Source organism: Haliotis rubra, unplaced genomic scaffold, assembly GCF_003918875.1.
Source record: "Haliotis rubra isolate DU_JTF1 unplaced genomic scaffold, ASM391887v1 Scf93, whole genome shotgun sequence".
In the NCBI taxonomy this organism is placed as follows: Eukaryota; Metazoa; Mollusca; class Gastropoda; order Lepetellida; family Haliotidae; genus Haliotis; species Haliotis rubra.
In genome coordinates this window covers 1192123-1213034 of record NW_025767668.1, presented here as the reverse complement: position 1 = coordinate 1213034, position 20912 = coordinate 1192123, and the positions used below count along the sequence as shown (strand labels likewise).

Sequence of the window (20912 nt, the reverse complement as noted above, 5' to 3'; positions counted from 1 at the left end):
CTGAAGAACAATCATTTGTAAACATTCGACCATGCGTTTCAACCCAAATGCATCATTCTGAAATAAAGCTCACCATTAATATTCATAAAGCCTCCCCGCTAACATAATACCCATTTATGTGAGAAAACTTTAAATATCTTAGTCCGGACAAATAACCGCACAGCGTACATTACAAAAGTTGGTGAATTCGTTGATCGTCTCCTCACACAAGCAACCACTGGTTTACCTGGCTTGAGCCTTCATTTGACTTTGAGCAACTCACCCGACGTTGACACAACACTTGATAATTCAGATTTTGTTTATTATACGCATGAGTATAATAATATTATTCCATGAATAGAGGTCTCACCTATACCAGGAAGTGTTGGTGAGGCAGGTCCCAGAGTTCGTGCAATCGGTTTATGCTTATAGTATTTAAAAGAGTTTAGTTGTACGCCATATTCCAGCACTATCACCGGAAATGGGCTTCACACATTGTACCCATGTGGGGATTCGAACCCGGATCTTCTGCGTGACGAGCGAACGCTCTAACCACCAGGCTACCCCGTGGCCCCTTCATAGAGATCGAGTTGGCGTTGTCTTGAATTGTTTTTAGTTAAACAATAATAATATAACCACTTACTTCGTTTGGGAATATATACAGTTAGTAACGATCTGTAAACACACGCAGTTTTATAGTCGAGATAATAGTGCATGGTAATTCAGAGAATGCCTGGACGAAAGTTGGTCGCATGTGCAGCGACAATATACGACATGGATAGTTTCATAGTTTAGTATAACTGACACTAATGAGCATTCGTTGAGTACAGACTGATATTACAAACTGGGATTTGATACATCCAAAGCTTCCATTTGGACCGTAATGTCTGAATGTTAAGAAGAGAATTAGGCTTCACACACGGTATTCATATGGCAATTCGAACCATGGCCTTCGAACGCCTAAACCAAAGCTTAACCGACCGACCCCAAAGGTAAATGAATACATATCGAAAGGTGTCTAGATGTACGGCAACTTACTTGCACAATTGCCCAATCCACAATTGACGATTATGGTCTCGGTGGTGGACCCAACACAGGGAGCTCCACCACCTGATGGAGCAGGGGAGTCACAGCGTCGACTTCGTGTCTGGCTCTTTGTAGCCGTACTCCCGCACGTTACCGGGCACGGACCGGTCCACTGGCTCCATTGGGAAAATCCTCCATTAACACTCGTTTCTATACAAGAAATTGGGAAATTACTTAATGGTCAATGTCATATCCCGATTAATGATTATAAGTACCACTCAGCTGAAGTTAAGGACAATGTGATACATATTACTACGGTTCATCTGTCAATATTAGTATGTACAGAGGTGGTGTTTTTTTTATTGTTTAACGCCGCACTCAGCAATATTCAAGCTATATGGCGGCGGTCTGTAAATAAGCGAGTCTGGACCAGACAATCCAGTGATCAACAACATGAGCATCGATCTACGCAATCGGGATACGATGACATGTGTCAACCAAGTCAGCGAGTCTGACCACCCGACCGCGTGAGTCGTCTTTTACGACAAGCATGGGTTGCTGAAGACCAATTCTAACCCGGATCTTCACGGGTATGTACACAGGTGAAAATTTACATACCCCTCACTGTCAGATATCCTTTTGACTCAACGGTATTGACGACATAGACATACTCTCCAGCATCGCCTGCTTGAATGTTATTTACAGTGAGGCGCCGGACAGGACCTGAGTTCTGTGTGATGGCATACTTGGCACCATTGCTAAGCAGGACACCGTTTCTAAACCAAGCTCCACCTGCAGTTCCAGGCGATACGTTCACAATATAGCTTTGCTGCTCCCCCACATTTCTCGTAAAATTATCCAGTGGTCCTGAAACAAAGTAGATATCGAATTACAAAGTGGCTTGAGTACATAAATACGGATGTCCTTGATTCCAGTCAATGTCAGCTTAAACACGAGTGTTGAGGTCTATTAACGTTAAATGTGTGATTCTTGAACATGATTTGGGTATCTTTATATTCCTGAACATTATTTGAGCTCACTGACAGATTTAGTCAGGACAATTGTATTAAAAATGGGAGTATTTATATAGCGCTGGTCAAAGCGCTGACAAGCCACAGTTCATATGTACAAGAAAATACACGGATTTATGAAACAACGTTGAAACAGGTGTGTTTTGAATCTGTTTTTGAAGAGTGGCAGAGTTGGTACTAGTTTTAGATCAAGAGGAAGAGAGTTTCAAAGGGTAGCAGCTGCATACTGAAAGGACGTAGCACCAAACGATTTGAGTTTATTAGGATTCTTACTATAATTATCGCAAACCACGGATACTTACCTATAACCGTGAGAGTGGCCTGTGAGGTAGATCCATCAACACTGTATGTGTATAGACCTCCATCAGCGTTCTGAGCATTTGGTATCCTCAATGACTGTAGAGCACCGACTGTGTTTCTGGTATATCTGCCGTTGTTTGTCACGTCAACCGAATCCTTTGTCCAAACGCCGTTAGTGACACCAGCAAGACTGACAAATGCTACAAATTGTGGGCTTGCTCCAGCAAGGACAGTTATATCTCGCAAGTTATTTGTAATAACAGCTGAAACAAACACGAGTGAGTGAGTGAGTTTAGTTTACGCCGTATTAGCAATATTCCAGCAATATCACGGCGGGGGACACCAGAAATGGGCTTCACACATTGTACCCATGTGGGGAATCTAACCCGGGTTTTCGGCGTGATGAGCGAACGCTTTAACTACTAGGCTACCCCACCGCCCGTAAACAAACAGCTCAGTGTAAACCTCAAACAACAAATATCCAACCTGTGAAAGTACTGTACTATGGAAAAGTGCACATCATGGTTTGTTTTTTTTGTTTATTGTTTTACTCCGCCCTCAGCAATATTACAGGTTTTTGGCGGCGGCCTGTAAATAATCGAGTCTGGACCTGACAATCCAGTGATCGACAACATGAGCATCGATCTACGCTATGGGAATACGCTGACATGTGCCAAATAAGTCACCGAGCCTGACCATCCGATCCCGTTAGTTGCCTCCCAGAACAAGCATGGGTTACTGAAGACCAATTCTAAGCCGGATCGTCACGGGTGCACATCATGTGAATGGACGACCAATCAACAACAAAATGTAACTATGATTATTCATGCAAATAGTTACAAATTACTTCTTGTCCCAACCCATTATCATACAATTTTATCGTTCAGATAAAACCAATAAGTTGATCATAAACTGAAACATTGGCAAAAAACGTACAATTCACAATGAATCATGAAAAGAAATATACCTGGGACTGTGAGATAACCGTCCGTTGTGACTCCGTTTAGGCTAAAGGTATATCGGCCTTGATCACCGCTTGCAACATTATTCACAACCAGACTCCGTCCGGTAGCTGTCCTCGTGATGGTATATTTCGCGGAACCCGCAGTCAAAGGCACACCATCTTTCAACCAGAAACCGTCAGCTGCCTCGGTTGGGGTGACCTGCGTGGTAAATGTGGTTGGCTGTCCAACTGATCCTGTTTGGTTGGTTAAAGGAGCTGAAACGAAAAATGTTTAGTTGATAAACAAACGAGCACTGTATTATATTGCGAAGGATCGTTTATACAAACTAAACAATATTTAGTGAGGGTGTGAGTTAGTGAATTTAGTCTTACGCCGCACTTAGCAATATTCCAGCAATATCACGGCGGGGGACACCAGAAATGGGCTTCACACATTGGGCCGATGTGGGGGATCCAACCTAGGTCTTCGGTGTGACGAGCGAACGCTTTAACCATTCGGCTACCCCACCGTCCCTAAACAGTACTTAGATACGTATATAAAATATATAAAACTCCTAAGTGTGTTATCAGATAATATGTGTTTTAAATTTGTTAAAAGAATGATCATGCTATGACGTCATTAATCCCATTCCCAACTATTAAATGACATTCAAAGAATGTACTTACTCAATACAGTTAACATGGCTTGTGGATTGAGGCTGCCGACCGAATATGCATATGTTCCTCCATCTCCGAGCGTTACGCCGGGTACAGTCAATGTCCTCTCTAAATTGGTGCCACCTTTTATGAATCTGTTATCACTTGTCAGGTCGGCTCGTGAAGGTGTTAATCTTTGCCAGGAACCGCCCGTTGGCTGTCGGTTGAAGCCCACTGTAAATGACGCTGTCCCACCAACCAAGAGTGTGATGCTGATTGGGCGATTGACGACAGACACTGAAACACATATTACAAGTGAGTGAGTGAGTTACAAGTTTACATCGCATCGGCAATACTGCAGCCATATAACGATGAGTGAGCGAGTGAGTATGGTTTTACGCCGCATTTAGCAATATCACGGCGGGGGTCGCCAGAAATGGGCTTCACAAATTGTACCCATGTGTGGAATCGAACCCGGGTCTTCGGCGTGACGAGCGAACGCTCTAACCACTAGGCTACTCCACCGCCCCCATATAGCGATGAGAACCAGCTAATTACGACTACATATCTGCCATCAAAGGAAGTAAAACAATAAGTTAAGTGTCACAGTTATTTCAACAAACCATTTCAGCTACTAAAATAGTCTACTCAACACATACATCAGAACATTTAATAATATTAATACACGAGCTATTACATATTACAAAGGATAGATACATTGAATCTCTTTGCAATATTTTATAATGCAAGACATCGGGAAGAACATCAAATATCGTTTGTATATATTGCAAATCTGAGTGTTCATGGTTATCTGTGATGCCTTTGCTACCATACAAAAGAAATATTAGACACATCTAGACCTTCCTTTATCACCAGGCAATGCACAATTTACTTAACTCAAATAATTTTAATACTATTTTGACAAAAGCTATCGTCATCAAACACGTTTTTCTAAGAGCTGTTGATTCAGCAAATGTTTTATCAGTCACGTAACTTGAACTGTGTTTTGTTTACTTCGTTCTACTCTGGGCCACGTGGCCGAAATACTGAATAAACTCTTTATTTGTTTTGTGTATCTGATTAAAGTTTAAAATACTTACCAATTTCATTGCACAAGTTTCCAGCAATGATTCCGACAGTGCCGGCTAAATTCTCGAAGTTTTCGATTTGAATTGCTGTGGAATTCTCCGAGGCAATATCGACCAACTCTTGTTCGTAACGCCGCTTGTATGGTGAAGATGGGAAGTTCAGCAAAGGATTAACGCCCACAGCAAAGACTCTTATCCCAGAGCTCTTGGCCTCTGCAGCTGCTGCCCTCGTATCATTTGGATAGTTTGACAACCCGTCGGTCATCACAATCATGATATGAGGGTTTCCAGAAAGGTCCAAGTCTAAAAGTTCCCTCGCTCTTCTTATACCAAGATGTGTGAATGTTCCTGCTTTTGGATGAATAACCACCCGTATTGCATTCACTAGTGAGGTGATGTCCGAGGATGCGTTGATGACAGCAGACACATTATTGCTGTACACCACGACTCCAACACGGGTAAGGCCGTTGTTTGTGATACTTTGATTAACAAACGTTATCAATGCTCGCCTAACTTCTTCAAAATTGGCGGTACTGATGCTCTCCGATCCATCGACGACAAAGTAAGCTGTGTACGCCCCAGTGCAACCTGTTGATTAAATTAAGCGATCATTGGGAACGAATATGTAAACACTTCAGAGTGAATAGGAATTTCTTTCAATCAGTCCAAAGCATCCCCACCTCCCTGATATACTTACCTATGGTCTGTGGTGTGGTCTGTGGTGAGGAATAGTTGATACAGATCAAGACCACCAACGTTGTGGTTAACGTCCACGTTGTAAGCCTCATGATTACCTAGAACACAAAAAAATAGTACGGATATTTTAAAATGGCATAGATGAATATGGGTATGAATTAAGAAGCACTACAGTGCAGTGGGTTATGCGTTTGAACAGATTGGATTCTGAAGTATAATAATGATGATAACGGTCTACAATCATATATCGAGGTTATTGCATTTGTAATAATGATAGCTACAGGGATATCTTCAGTTTACAAGTACAGAATGGTTGCTTGGCGATGCTGTGTGACTTGTGTGGGCTGAAGTGAGTGAGTGAGTGAGTAGGCTTGGGTGAGTGAGTGAGTGAGTTTAGGTTTACGTCGTTTTCAGCAATATTCCAGCAATATCGCGGCGGGGGGACACCAGAAATGGGCCTGAAGCGAGGACACTGATGTAGCCTAGATGTTACAGCGTTCCCTCTTTACGCCGACAGCCCGGGTTCGATTCCCAAAAGTGTATAATGTGTGAAGCCCATTTCTGGTGGTTTACACGGTGACTTGTGCTAAAAGCGGCATACTACTTTACTCACTCGCTTACACACGTCAGAATTTTTCTGAGATGAGCAAATCTCTAAACTGGAGCGACCAAATGGATATTATAGCTCTAACGTGAGTAGATGATCGTGCGGTTGGTGACTGGATTGTCTGGTCCACACTCGATTATTTCCAGACCACCGCCATGTAGCTGGAATATTGCTGAGTGCGGCGTTAAACAACCAACCAAGCAGCCAACTACAATTCGACGGTAAAACGCTTATTGTTTCACTTTTATTCTAATTCTGAACGGGGGCGGTGGGTAGCCTATAGGTTAAAGCGTTCGCTCGTCACGTCGAAGACCCGGGTTAGATTCCTCACATGGGTACAATGTGTGAAGCCCATTTCTGGTGTCCCCCTCCGTGATATTGCTGGAATATTGCTAAAAGCCGCGTAAAACTAAACTCACTGACTCACTAATTCTGAACGAAGAAACGCATCAAGCAAGCCAAAATAGGAATTTGAATTAATGTTGTCACCGACTCATATCCCTAAATGTCATCCACATGTCATTAAAACCATTCAAATGAGACCATAGAGAAGAAACGCTGTTTTTTTAGGATGAATATATACATCCACAGTCCTGTAAACATATATTTTCACTGAACACTGCATTCGCCACTTTACACGTAACAAGAAAAGCAAATGAATACCTTGGCCTATGTCTATTACTTGGTTCGCGAGGTGGTAAGATTGCACTGAAAGTTGTCAGTTTTACATTCAACAGTAGTCATAGCTGCCTCTTCTAAGGATCGGTGTGCTCCTCGTTATGATCACGCCGCATTGAAAAATCTGCATACAGTAAGCGGTTTTCGTCTATGCGTTAACTTCAATAAAATGCAAATGCATTGATTGTTGGATAAACCAAGACTATAAAAGCCAGTTGAAATAGCTTTGCAATGCATTCATATACCTTGACTGACAATCACTCAACACACATACCAGGAAGTCCTGACAAATTAAACATTCACCGTACTAGCACTGATAAAACAGGTTAAGTCAAAGTGACAGTTGGTAAAGCGTTGTTTGATGACATTTCATAATTGGGTATTTTTTTTAAAATGGAAACCATATATGGCGTTTATTTTTGTTTCTTTGGATAAGATTGAAATCACGGATTAATGTGAAATTATATATAATTATCGGATGTCCCATTTTTAGCAATATTTCATCAGGGGGCGGTGGGGTAGCCTAGTGGTTAAAGCGTCACGCTGAACACCCAGGGTCGACTCCTCATATGGGTACGTATACAATGTGTGAAGCCCATTTCTGGTGTCCCCCGCCGTGATATTGCTGGAATATTGCTAAAACCGGCGTAAAATTCATACTCACTCACTCGCTCACACTCCCACACTAGAGAAATACATATCACTGCACTAATAAAATTTAACATGGGTGGTATCGGACCGTTGCACAAGCGTCACGATTGAGTAATTCTGAACACCGCTCCCGACGAGCAACAACTCCAGATTGTCAAGAATCCTGTACTAAAGATGGGCATATTTATAGACAGAGTGTTAAGATTAGATAGCTTGAGGCCTTCTCGGGTATGCACTACGTGATGCCACAGACACAAAATCAGTGATGCAGTACGAAGTAGAGACGTTTGTGATAGATATATTTAGATATACACTTTACGTTCCTTGTACAACAGAGCATGTATAGTTTGAGGTAATGCATCAATTCACTCTTATTCAAGTTTTTATGCCGCTCTAGCGCATTGTCTTAAACATTAGTCTGACACCTAGCTATTTACGAGACTCTGTCAACTGAAAAACACACATTAACGCACGCGATGAAAATGTCACGTGTAAAATCGTTCAAGTAAGCATAACAAATAAGAATAAAACAGAAGTATCGCTCGCTCTCACTCACTCACTCACACACACACACACACACGCGCGCGCGCGCGCGCACGCACATTCATGAGCTGAAAAATGCATGAAACAAATTAAATAATATAGTGAGTATCGCCACGTCTCCAGACATACACCTGTCACTGAAACACGTGGTAATTGATTTTATGCCTATAACCTGGGTCAAGCGTGCAATCGAACTCTTTTCGAAGCTCTATAAGTACAGGTTTGGTCATTGGTTTCAGGGTAGGTTACCAACCAACGTATTCATAAACCAAATATCTTTTGACCACCCGGTGTGCCCTAAACCACACCTACTGCTGGTGTGGGTGAGTATAGTTTTACTCCGCTTTTAGCAATATTCCATCAATATCACGGCGAGGGACACCAGATATGGGCTTCACACATTGTACCCATGTGAGGAAGAGAACCGGGATGAGCACACACTTCAATCACTAGGCCACTAGGCTAGCCAACCACCCCAGTGCAGGTGTGAAAGCATTTCCTTGTTATGGAAAATATGAATTTGAGTTGCGGATTATACATGTGTTGTCTGGACCAGAGAATCTAGTGGGTGACATGAATTTCGGAATTGACCTTCATCAGCCATGTCGGCAGCCTGTCAATAAGATCCATTACATCTTACCAAGCATGGTTTGCGGAAGACTTGGACCAGTTATACAGAAATGTAATAGCTATTTTTCAGGACGATCCCGGCGAAATCGTCGGAATAAATCAATGTCCGGCTACCTGGTCAAAATTGTGGCTACCTGGTAATATCAGTTATCATTATTTCCTCAAATCATCATCACTAGGCGTTTCCTAAATTAATTGCAGAACAACTACGCTTCACTGTATAAAAACATCGACAGCCAGGAATGACGTAAACGGGTTATTGGGAGAGTCTTGGGTGTTTCTTTTCATGACACTCGGTACCCGTTAAGATCCGGGTTAGAATTGATCTTCAGTAACCTATGCTTGTCGTATAACGGGATCGGGTGGTCAGGCTCCGTAACTTGGTTTACACATGTCATTGTATCTCAATTGCGTAGATCGATGCACATGTTGTTGATCACACGATTGTCTGGTCCAGACTCCATTATTTACAGACCGCGGCCATATAGTTGGAATATTGCTGAGTGCGGCCTAAAACTAAACTTACTCACTCACTCATAACATTCTGAGGTATAATCGAGCATTAAAGAGCCCCATATGACCCTTGAACACGATATTTGATCAGGGTTACAGCACCCAAGGCATAAATAAAGCTTACATGGTAGACATGGGCAGAATACGTCCACATTGGACGCATCAGGGACATAAAGGCCTTACTTTATCTTGCACTATGTATTCCCATGTTTGTTTAAGGTAATATCTATCCTTTGCAAATGATGACGTGCTGCCGGTTTGATATGCACACAGTTTTCGCGAACACCTGTATTCATCTCTCCTTGACAGTGGTTCACAAAGACATTCTCTTGACATAGCCAGGATCGTACAATGAAGATTTCCATGATTATGGAATTGATTTTGTCGCTTTTACTGACAATCATGATGAATGAATACACAACAGCGATACTACAAGGATAAAATAACAGTCGTTTCCCGGTCACTTTCGTTGATTCCTTTGACTCTTATGCGATAAAGTAAGCGTGAGAGTTACATGGCTACATCGATACATGCTTTTTAAATTAATTTATGATGAGAAAAGTGTTTCAAACAAGCCAAGTACATCACTTCTCCACCTGAGAATGTGTTCAGTTATATGACTGGGTGTTCACTGCTCTCTCAGCTCACAGACATAAAGCCAGTTACATTCACGCCTAAACAAAAATAGATTCCCCGTTTATTAACAATGGCCGAGAAGAACATGTACCGGTATTTCTAGTCATAGTACATGCTGAGACACCCGCCTTGCGAATCGTGCCCAAACCGGCTTCGGGTGGGGTCATTGAATAACACAGTTACCGCCAAACCTTGCTTTTGACGCTTTAAGCATATTAAAGGTGTAATTGTAGTAAGCATTTTCAAACACATAACGAAGATAACATATTAATTCATTGGAATGTCAAAGTAAATATTAAATGCAAATGCCAGTTTCAGCCCGGTCGAAGAACGGTAAAAGTGATGTTATATTTCACGTTCATTTATCAAATGGAGTTTCTGTATAAAGATATCTAATGACACACACATTACGACAAACCTGGGTACAATTAGACACATGTTCATATTACTATACCACAGGGGTACTTAAGGTGCATGAGTTATGATAAAATGTGTTATTACCTTACAAAGCTACACTATCTTCTAACAGCATTCTTCAGAACGAAAATCCAAAAGTTTCCAGAAGGCTCACGACTGAAATTGAACACAGAATCTTAAATAGGTAGTGCCCACACGGACGGACTGCCAGTATACGACTAAAGCGTGTGACCGATCATGAAGCAGTAGCGATATCGACACACACGGGTGACCCTTCTTGCAGCAACCGTCTTACATCATGCCAATAGCAATGAGAAGCCCATGGAGATGAGCCTGTTCAATACTGATGCATGTGCTCACAGACCCGTGAACGGCTCAAGTAAGGCAGTGGGACAAGGTTGCCTTTCAATCCGTCAAACACACCATTTGTCCAATTTCGTACTTTCAGGTTACTAATACATCACCAACAAGATCGACCGATTCAACAGAAATCATCCAAAACCTTATCGATTACAGAAATATATTATTAATGTCTACCTGCTAATATACGAGCTAAGGATAAGATAGATAAATCATGGTGGCTAGAAAACACAATAATAAATAATTACCTTTCTTAATTAAATCCAGTGATCATGAACATGCGGGTATCCTAAAGTCGTGAAACATTTTAGAATGGGGAAACAGTTACGAAACTCTCCGAAGAATTAGCGTGGAGTGTCCGCTGTGGTGTACTGGGCGAGGTGACTCCCTTCCCAGTGTTATTATAATTACCAACCTCCACACAAAATACCCGTCGCTCAACAGGGGCTCCCCGGTTACCCTTCACGCTTAACGCAGAGTAGGAATTGAGGTGGCTGCGAAAGGATTGTCGCTTCAATATTGCAACCAGTTGGATGAACATTTATGGAAGGCTATAAATACATTGCACTTCTTGAAATGCGAACAGGCACCAGTCATGCCTGAGACCCGATATGAATGGGTAAGGGCGCGCCATTTTGTGGTTTTATTTGACAGTATTGCTCAGGCATTTGAAATTTACATAAAGGCGACAGGGATTGATCACTGATAGTAATGCTACAGGCGTGTTTTTTTCTTCTTCGAAAACCGGTTTGGGATTGGGTAAGCCTATAGGAGTATGCTTTAATGTAGCCTCCCACACAAGCTAAACAAGGCCACATGCATTCTGTATTTTGTAGACTGCAGACTCTTCAAGTATTTTATATATAATGGTATATACATATGAAAACATACATATTAGGTAAGTATGGCGTTATATATTGATAGAAAACGTTAAGTGGTCTGCTCCAGGGCATTGGTGTATATACGTATCAACTGATTAGTGAATGTATGCTATTTATCACAGGTGACGTTTCAGTATTGTGAGTCACACGGGGCGTCGAGACAAAGATTCTTTGGTTGGTGTGGCCAGTGGTGCAAAGTTGAATATATTTTAATACATGGCACATGTACTGATATCACGAAGTATTAGGTAATGTGTTTGTCAATATACCTATAGTATGATTGAACGCATGTTCTGTTGTCATAACATGGAATATCTACAGATAGTGATTCGTGTTGATTCCAAACAGATTCAACACTCGGAAGGATCTTTCCAGGAATATATAAGTTACGTTGAACATATTTGCAAGTTTCTTGAAGATAATCTTGAAACCTATTAGAACACTATGCGTAGGCGGGTGTACATGTGTGTGTGTGTTGGGGGTGGGGGTGGGGTTGAGCTGGGGTGATCAGAAAGCCGTATCAGTCCCTGGAGCATTATGTCACTCAATGAGTATGTTTTCAGTTTCCTGTTTCGGCACATGTAACGGGGAGAGATTGATACATAGGTCGAGGGTCTTATATATGTAATACAAAACTGACAGCAATGGAAAATATTGCTGGGTTGAAATCAACCGATATCTCCTGGCTGAGTGGCTACAATACAATGATTTGCACACCATTGTGACGTCATCTGTTAGCATGACGTCACAGTAATCGACATCACCATTCCATCTGACACTGAAGCTGATTAGTTGTACCTTTAACACACAAGCACTTGTTAAAGCCTTTTACAAACTCAAAACACGGAAGAATAATTTTGGCTTAGAACCGAATTTCACCCCTCCCCCACCCCCCTTGCCTTCTAAACGTTCTAAATAATTAACACAGTTAGAATCTTGTCTTGATATATTTGATCACAGAAACCACTCGGGTGAGATCCTGGAAGTAGAGAAAGTGGACAGTTGACGTGGGCAGACTTGCCACCCGGGCCGTTTTAGTTTTACGCCGCATTTAGCAATATTCCAGCAACATCACGGCGGGGACACCATAAATGGGATTCACACATTGTGGGGAATCGAACCCTGGTCTTCGGCGTTACCACAAACGGTTTAACAATACATATATTGTATACATGGTCACTCTGAAGTACCTCCTAAAATCTGAACACTTTCATTCTCGCGTACTCTCCTCTATCTATGTACATACACACACATACTATAACATGAAAATTCGTGCAAGTAACCTTTACATTTGTCTCTGCTGAGTCTTCATACTTCTCAAGAACATAATCACACAGTTTTAATGATAACGGTCACACAATTGCTTCTGACAAAAAAGACAAACCAGATTACATTTGGTGCCCTTGACAAAGCATTAAGAATGGTTCGTCAGGACTTCAACTTGTTGCTTTTAGACGTAAAGCCTCTCAGTTACAAACTAATATCAAACAATTCTTGAGATCGGTATCCGAGTAGATCTAGTCTATGTTGGAAAGATTTTATGAGTGTTTTCTTTAGCCGATCATTTAACAAATACTTTCATCTTTGTTGACATATTCAGCCTGTAACGTTGATGTGCATTATGAAAGGGCGAATGAGGTGGACTCAACCCTCTTTGAACGGTATTTCAGTTATATCATCTTGACGACTAATACAGTTCAACGGAAGACGTTAACCCACATGCACGGACGAACTGTTGGTCACTATCATGGGATTTCATTCGTTTAGAACCCACGATCCTGGCACGGCAAAGGGGCTTAACTCTGTACAGGGAATCACGGCGCTTTAGACACCCGGGCCACTCTGACTCCATGATTGTAAGCAGAGCTATTGAAGTTGATCTTTGCATACATAATTATCCGTAACCACGTAACTGTCAGTCAATATATTTATGTAAACGTCCGGTTCGCTTTTATAACATCTACAAACATTTCTAGTCAAACGTGAAAACATGTCAATATATGCTAGAAAATAACAATATGTTTTATAACATGTATGGTCAATCACATTACACAGTTGAACTCCCATGTAAGTAAGGAATAAAGCTATGTAAATTCTTTTGGGGCGAAATCACGATATACACTTATCCTACACACAAATGTACACAAATAAAGGTCGTTGATGTTATACCCTCTTGAAAAAAATTAATAACCGTGACTGTTAGGATGGCAATGACCTTTCATGCAACAAGGTTGGCAAAAGGTCTTTCATATCGTGTGTGGTACTCAGAATCTGGGCGTATCCGAATAGATATTTAATGCTTGTCACCCGATTATACATTTACTCCGGAGCCATTTTCATAGTGCCATTGGAACCCACTCACCTCTATGATCAGTTCTATTCATTAATGAAGCGATACATCCCATGAAATGGAGACATACCCAGATATTTCTCCGTCACGCTCCATTTGCTGTCAGGCTGAAACGGAGCAACTGTTATGGAAATGTCCAATAGGTGTTCAATGGCTGAATGAATAATCCCCAACCTGTGGGATAATGACGGTTTTGTCCTCATTCTCTGAGGTCAATTGACACTCAATGACATTCAGAACCATATCGGGTGTTTTCGCCGCACGATCACCCATGTGTAGATTGAGTTCCCATGACCTGTCTTGTTTCAACAATCATATATAACCAACCTTGAATGATATTTGCGGACGCCGCGGACCTTTAGAGCTGGCTATCGATGTAGATCATAGAGATGGACAATCGTTACCTAAATATCGATCGATTATCGATAAATATCGGAGACGTAAATTTGAGCAAAAAAGCCAAGAAAGTCTCAAAGAAACGAATATATTGCACATCACTCACGGCGGGGAGTAGTGACATGTAGTGCATGGACTTCTAACAAAACTGCGTCCTGAACTTAATTTAAAAGCTGACCATGAATAAAGTCCTAAATTTATATGTTGTGTTGGAAAATTCAAACTTGTTTCTGTCACTAAAGTTAATGTACGATATTGTCGATAGCACACTCTCGAGGATATTTCCGATTATCGACCATATAGATTACAAATACGAAGAGACATACATTTGTAGTTCTATCACCTCATAAATGAATGTTTACATAAATCAGTGATGCGATTTATGCTAATTACAAAGTATATATCGAAGTTAAAAGTGGGACAGTAATGACCGGTTTATCCCGTCCAAACACGTGGTGCTGCGGTTGTTGACATTTCATAATGAGTGTTTGGTATATGCTGCATTGATACATTGTTGAAAGTTAACCTTCAAGATTTCTTAAATAAATGTATAATATATCATTTTTACTTTCGCTTGTCATTATTATTGTATAACTTGTCGGTGTTACGTGTATAAACATACTGCACAAGTATGATTGTATACGGCGCAAGAGCTACTTTTGCATTGGAGTGTTTTATCCAGAAAAGATTAACATCTACTACGCCATAAAATATATACAGAATGTAATATTGTAATTATTATGACTGGTGTAAATTGACCTTCTTCCCTTGAAACTTATGTAATTAGATATGACAAATGGTAAAAGCGCGTACATTTGTCTGCAGATTATTAGATATGGGCCCGACTGTCCACTGACTGACATCCTGATATTAGCATACAGTACGTGGACGTATGACCTAGGGAAATTCACATATAAAGTATAGTAATCACATAATTACAGCAAATTCGAAAGGATTTTAACTAACCATAATATACATGTTCTTTACTGTTCCATTCCCGGTTGATAATTAGTATAGTATTCTCGTATATCTTCAAAATATTAGTCTCCATGACTTCATCTAATCATCAACAATTTCTGTCAACACAATCCGTTCATTAGACCCGTTAATTGTTTTTATTTGCGGGTTTGCGCCTTGTTTCTTGCTTACTTTCTGCTTCACATTTGACAAATGTGTCACATTAAACAACATAAAGCCTTATTACCCATCTTAGTCCGCTGCATAAGAGAGTCAAATCAAATCTCTACTTTACTGAGTTGAGCTTTCACATTTTGCAGGTACAATAATTACTTACAGATTTTTATTTAAAGGTCTGAGTGATCGATTGTTGGTTCACAGAGAGTGTAGAACAAGCAAGCCATTGTATACAGACCGAAGCGTAATGTTGACACAGGAATCGAAACTAACCGAGTCAAAATACAACCTATGAGGTTAAAATGGTAGTGAATTTACACACGGCGCTGTGCAAATATATACGTTTTAAAAACAACGTCGTCGTCCCGCCGGGTTGGTTCTGTGGGGTATGTAAGATGGAGGTTTTATTGCTTGTAGGCCTCATGCAATTCCCTACTTACTTTGATATGGTTGAATTTGACAGTGGTATTCGCCAGCGATAAACTACCATAACTAATTCTGCCCACGGCCAGAGACCACTGAATGGAGCATAGAAATGCCTGACAAATACCACACATTGTATGCCCCAGTACGAACCAACACTGCCTGTTTATGGAGATGGGAGTGTAGAAAAGAAGGCGGGAGGGCGTTTTTCCCATACACTCAATATCAATAAGCAAACCAAGATATAAAGGCCTGTGTGACTACATTGTGAAAAACACGTTCTGTTAAGGGTAATGTATACATACTATTTCATCACTCCCGATCGCAATGCTGAGCAAATATAAATGTTTAAACTATACTATATGTGGGTGTTTGTTACATGAATTACTTTGAGGTGTAAACATTTACTATTCAAAGAACGACAGATGCCCAATTATATTTCTACACTGAACGCAAACCCAGGGTGTTTCAGCCGCAGTAATACGCCGGAAAATAAATAAAGGTATATTTGTAAATATGTACATCATAATGATCTTGACGACGAAGAAATATCTTTTGCTTCGGCTAGATGTTTCCTTCTGTTGTTGGAACTGTTATGAAATAAACTGATTGCCGCTGTTGGTTTGCATGACATTGAAGCATAAACAAATAATGTATTGACTACTACCAAGTGTTCCTAATCTTAAAATGTCATAAAATAAGCTACACAATACGTAAAACACTTATATTGATTTGTACATTTTCAAACACTACTGTATTTCTTTTCTTGCCTGACCTCCCTCTTGCTGTTTGAGGTTGGAAGGTACAAAGTCACCACACATATAATGATAGTTTGGTACTACTCACAATGTCTGCGTTATTCTTACATTGTACATTTAAAGACGGTAAATGACATATTCAACAGAGACATTTGTTTCTTATTTCGCAATTTCTCTTACAAATATTGTAATTTCATTTGTATCACAACCTTTGTGAGTTTTTCACAAAACGCTGTTTTACTGACCTGTTGAAACATCGAAAAGGTTTTGTACAAACTTACATTTTAACCTTGAAAGTTACAGATGTTTGGGGTATTGTTAGAAAGGGTCATGACCCCCATCCCCAGCTACTGACTCATACGGCCTGGGGGGTAGGCTCGACCGGTAGGCGAACCCTCACCACAACAGGCAAATGGCACCCCCTGGTCCGATATGGCGGATACGTGGGTCATTCTGGTAACGGCTCATTTGGCCCATGAGTAGTTAGATTAATGTGATAGCGAGCTCCCAGCTCCGTGTACCTTCGTAAGAACCCCATGCCCCACCCCTCCCTCCCACCCACACCAAGACATTACTTCCAGCATTTGTGTCCTCTGGTGAATGACAAACTAGAATATATTTTATGGGCGCTTCGTCGCGCTAACTCAAGTTCAGCTAGTCTCCGAAGGTGTGTGCTTTGAGTCAAATTCGAGTTTCGACGAGTATTTCGACGGGTTCGACGTGGTAATGAAACATACAGGTTAAGGTCCTTAAAAAGACTTTGAAATACAAATAACCTTGTACACTGAAAATGGAGACACGTGACAAAACAGGTCGAGGTGATCGTGATCACCATGACGTGAGCTGTTATATAGGAGTGTATTGTTATATTCTGTTGCACTCGTATTACAGCGTGTCTCATGGGGTTCAGTAGAAGTTAATAAGATGGTATTGTGACAATAATTGGTTGTCAGGAACGTATTATGATAGCAGTGGTTCTTGTGATCTATTTAGAGTCAGCAATAGACTGATCCAGCGTATCATGTAATTTCTAGATTATTTATCTATGTTATACAATTCGGTTACCACGTGCATCTGTTATCTCATATTACAAGAAAGTCAGCGGTTGTTTGACGGTCATATTTTGAAAGCCGTTCGTTGTAGATTTTGGGCAGGATGCTAGCAACGTAAAAATATGACACTTCATGAACCAAACGCTTTAAATAAGGAACAACTCTAAACCACGAAGTTCTGTATCTACTCAACAATCATATTTGTGGTTTTAAACACAAGTTTTGTCTGAGGAAAACTAACCTTGGATTTAAAATGATACAAGTTCGTCCTTCGCATGAACATGTGCCTCGTTTAGTCACCTGATCTACCCGTGAAGATCCGGGTTAGGATTGGTCTTCAGCAACCCATGATTGTCGTAAAAGGCAAATAACGGGATCGGGTGGTCAGGCTCGCTGGCTTGGTTGGCACATGTCATCGGTTCCCAATTGCGTAGATCGATGCTTATACCGTTGATCATTGGATTGTCCGGTCCAGACCGCCGCCATATTGCTAAGTATGTCTTTAAACAACAAACAAACCAACCTACCAACCAATCGAGCTGACCAGTGACAGCCATCGCTTTTGGATAGTGAACCTGGTAAGTATATTTGCTTGTTATCTCAGCAATATTCCCGCAGTATGACAGCGTTATGTACATTAGAAAGTATGGACCAGATAACCAATTGATTGTCTTCATGAGCATCGATCTGCACAAATACGGATACAGTGACATTTGTCTACCAAGTCGACGAGACTGACCGCCATGTCCCATTAGTCGCCTCTTACAACAAGCATGGGTTGGTGACGATCCTCACTGTTGTACACTGAAGTGTAGGGAATTGGTTGAAATCTCACAATTGATGATTGTTTCATTACCAACAAACAATCATCGCAAAAAATTGGTTAGCGTCATTTTTCAGATTTTCCTACCAAGGTTGTTATTGTAGATATGTATAACATGATGCAACTTGCCACTTTAAAGTGATGAGTAATATATCATGAACATAAACTTTCTGGAGTCTTCAAGAAATATTCAGTCATGACTTTTCAGTTAGTGAAGTGACTTTTCTAAGAATTAAACAAGTTTTCAGGCCCTGACAACTTCGAAGATATGTTCCATCGTCTAGTGTTTCAAACACTAAAACAGCAGTTCCAAAATCGTTTCGATTATGAGAAAATGTGATCGATTGCTTGGTCGTTTGGTCACTTCGACCAATCTTCGATTATTTCAATTAATCGGAACACCACTAGCACTCTGGCAAGTATATGATGTGGAAATATCATTCGAAGACCACTGTTTTAGGATTACATGTATGTGCTGCAGTTCCGGTTTGGTTATCACGGAAAGAATCACGAAAGCAGTAGATCGGTCGTAACAGTGTGATATCTTAATATCTTGATATGTCAAGATGCCGTATTCATCACAGGTTAATGCAAGCCAAAGGACGTCATTAGAAATCGTCACCGAAAGGGTCGGAATATCGAATACACGAATGCAGTGACAATGACCATACAAGGTTATCAGAAAGAGTGTGATAACCAACGGGTTATAATCCAAAAGCTTAATCACTTGTTTTGGGGAGATTTGTAGATTTGATACGCTTTTCACTTACAGTTGAGGACGCGTGGTCGGGTGGATATGTTCGGAGTTAGAATTCACTGGGTTCGATCCCCGGCCTCGTCATACCAAAAGGTTTTAAAACATGATTGTCACCCTGCCTGGCGCTCGACATTAAGGCGATAAAGGAATGAATAGTCGTCCCGAAGTCAATATTCTGTATCTGAGTGGAGTATCTATGTTAAATAGCGACAGGATATATATCAATGTATTGGCACCACAAAACCGTCATTAACCTAGACTAGAAAAGCAACCACACACATATGTGTACGTCGCTATATAATTTGAACGCTACCATTTCACCTCACCTCCATTTAACTGGGGTTTAAACTGATGACACCATCACTGCATTCTGGCTTGGATATTTGAGAGCAGACGATTCGTCTGACATCTTGCGCGTAACATGGTAGACAACTCTTACCGACCTGATGAAAACTCCTTGCCGGTCTGATGTAGACAACTGCTGTTATGGAGTTCTAACTCGTCCTAAGTACACCATTGTGAGTGGTGGGGACGGCATTAAAGCCATCTGGATACTGAGAGGGAGGAAAACCCGAAGTAATGCAAGATATATATTACTTTGTTGTGGCCAAACCAAAGGACCATATTCAAGGCGAATCTTAGATTTTTACAATACAAGCGTGGTTATGTAAATAAATACATGCGTTGACCTGAAACAAATTCTATTTGAAAAATACTATTAAAGACTGTTTTCTAATGTGTAAAGATCATCTTGAATCAGTTTATGTTACTTTGTTGGTAGTTACTGATAATGGTAGATTCCATCACTTCATCTGTCGACATTGAGCTGACAGTGCCGTAACTTTGATGCTGTTTTGGGTGGCGTTTTACCCAAACTCATTCACTCCACAAAAACATTATCCAAAAATATAAACTTGCGCATTTATATATTGATCCATTCGCAGCAGCGTCTTATCGATTCTCGATGCTTTTCTGTGCACATTCAGATCATGATATGTTGCCTGAGTAAGTGAGTGAGTTTAGTTCCACGCCGCTTTTAGCAATATTCCAGTAATATCAGGGTTTCACACATTGTACCCATGTGATGAATCGAACCCGGGTCTGTCGGCATGACAAGCGAACACTTTCACCACCCGGCTACCCCACCGCCCCATATGTTAAGTGAACGATAATTTAAATCATCTCGAGAAAATAGCCGTTCTCGTTTATCCGCCGAAACACATTAGGCTTAAAAGGTGAAATAGAGGTGGAAGTAATGGATCATTGAAAATCAATGCTGACACCGCGCTTATGTGCGTTACAATGCCACGACCGCTTGATGGAACGCTTGGACATATTTAAAACAGGTCTGATTGATTTGAGTTATGTACTGAGTTAAATGCCAGTTTAAACAAGAGTTACTGATGTGTAGGTATAACTAACCAGGTTCTTACCCGTTGAACACTCTCTACGAGCATATAACGGGCATGTCCCAAGCTGTTTAAACGACTCAATTCCAGCGAATAATAAGGTAAATATTTTAAGTAAATATTGTTGCACAGGCTTTTTACAACGTATAACATGTATTTTGCTCGAAGGATATA

General features: G+C 40.8%; 1 protein-coding gene across 1 annotated transcript in view; it reads right to left on the bottom strand.

Moving 5' to 3' along the window:
- The window catches only part of LOC124264564 (SCO-spondin-like), a 57729-nt gene extending 46511 nt beyond the window's left edge, over positions 1–11218 (bottom strand). Inside the window, 9 exon segments of the mRNA XM_046699315.1 lie at positions 1018–1215; positions 1624–1872; positions 2339–2599; positions 3304–3555; positions 3967–4233; positions 5037–5612; positions 5722–5818; positions 10480–10551; positions 11004–11218. Coding sequence (XP_046555271.1) covers positions 1018–1215; positions 1624–1872; positions 2339–2599; positions 3304–3555; positions 3967–4233; positions 5037–5612; positions 5722–5812 — 1894 coding nt within the window. The 5' untranslated portion in view covers positions 5813–5818; positions 10480–10551; positions 11004–11218.
- Between the last annotated feature and the right edge of the window lie 9694 nt (positions 11219–20912).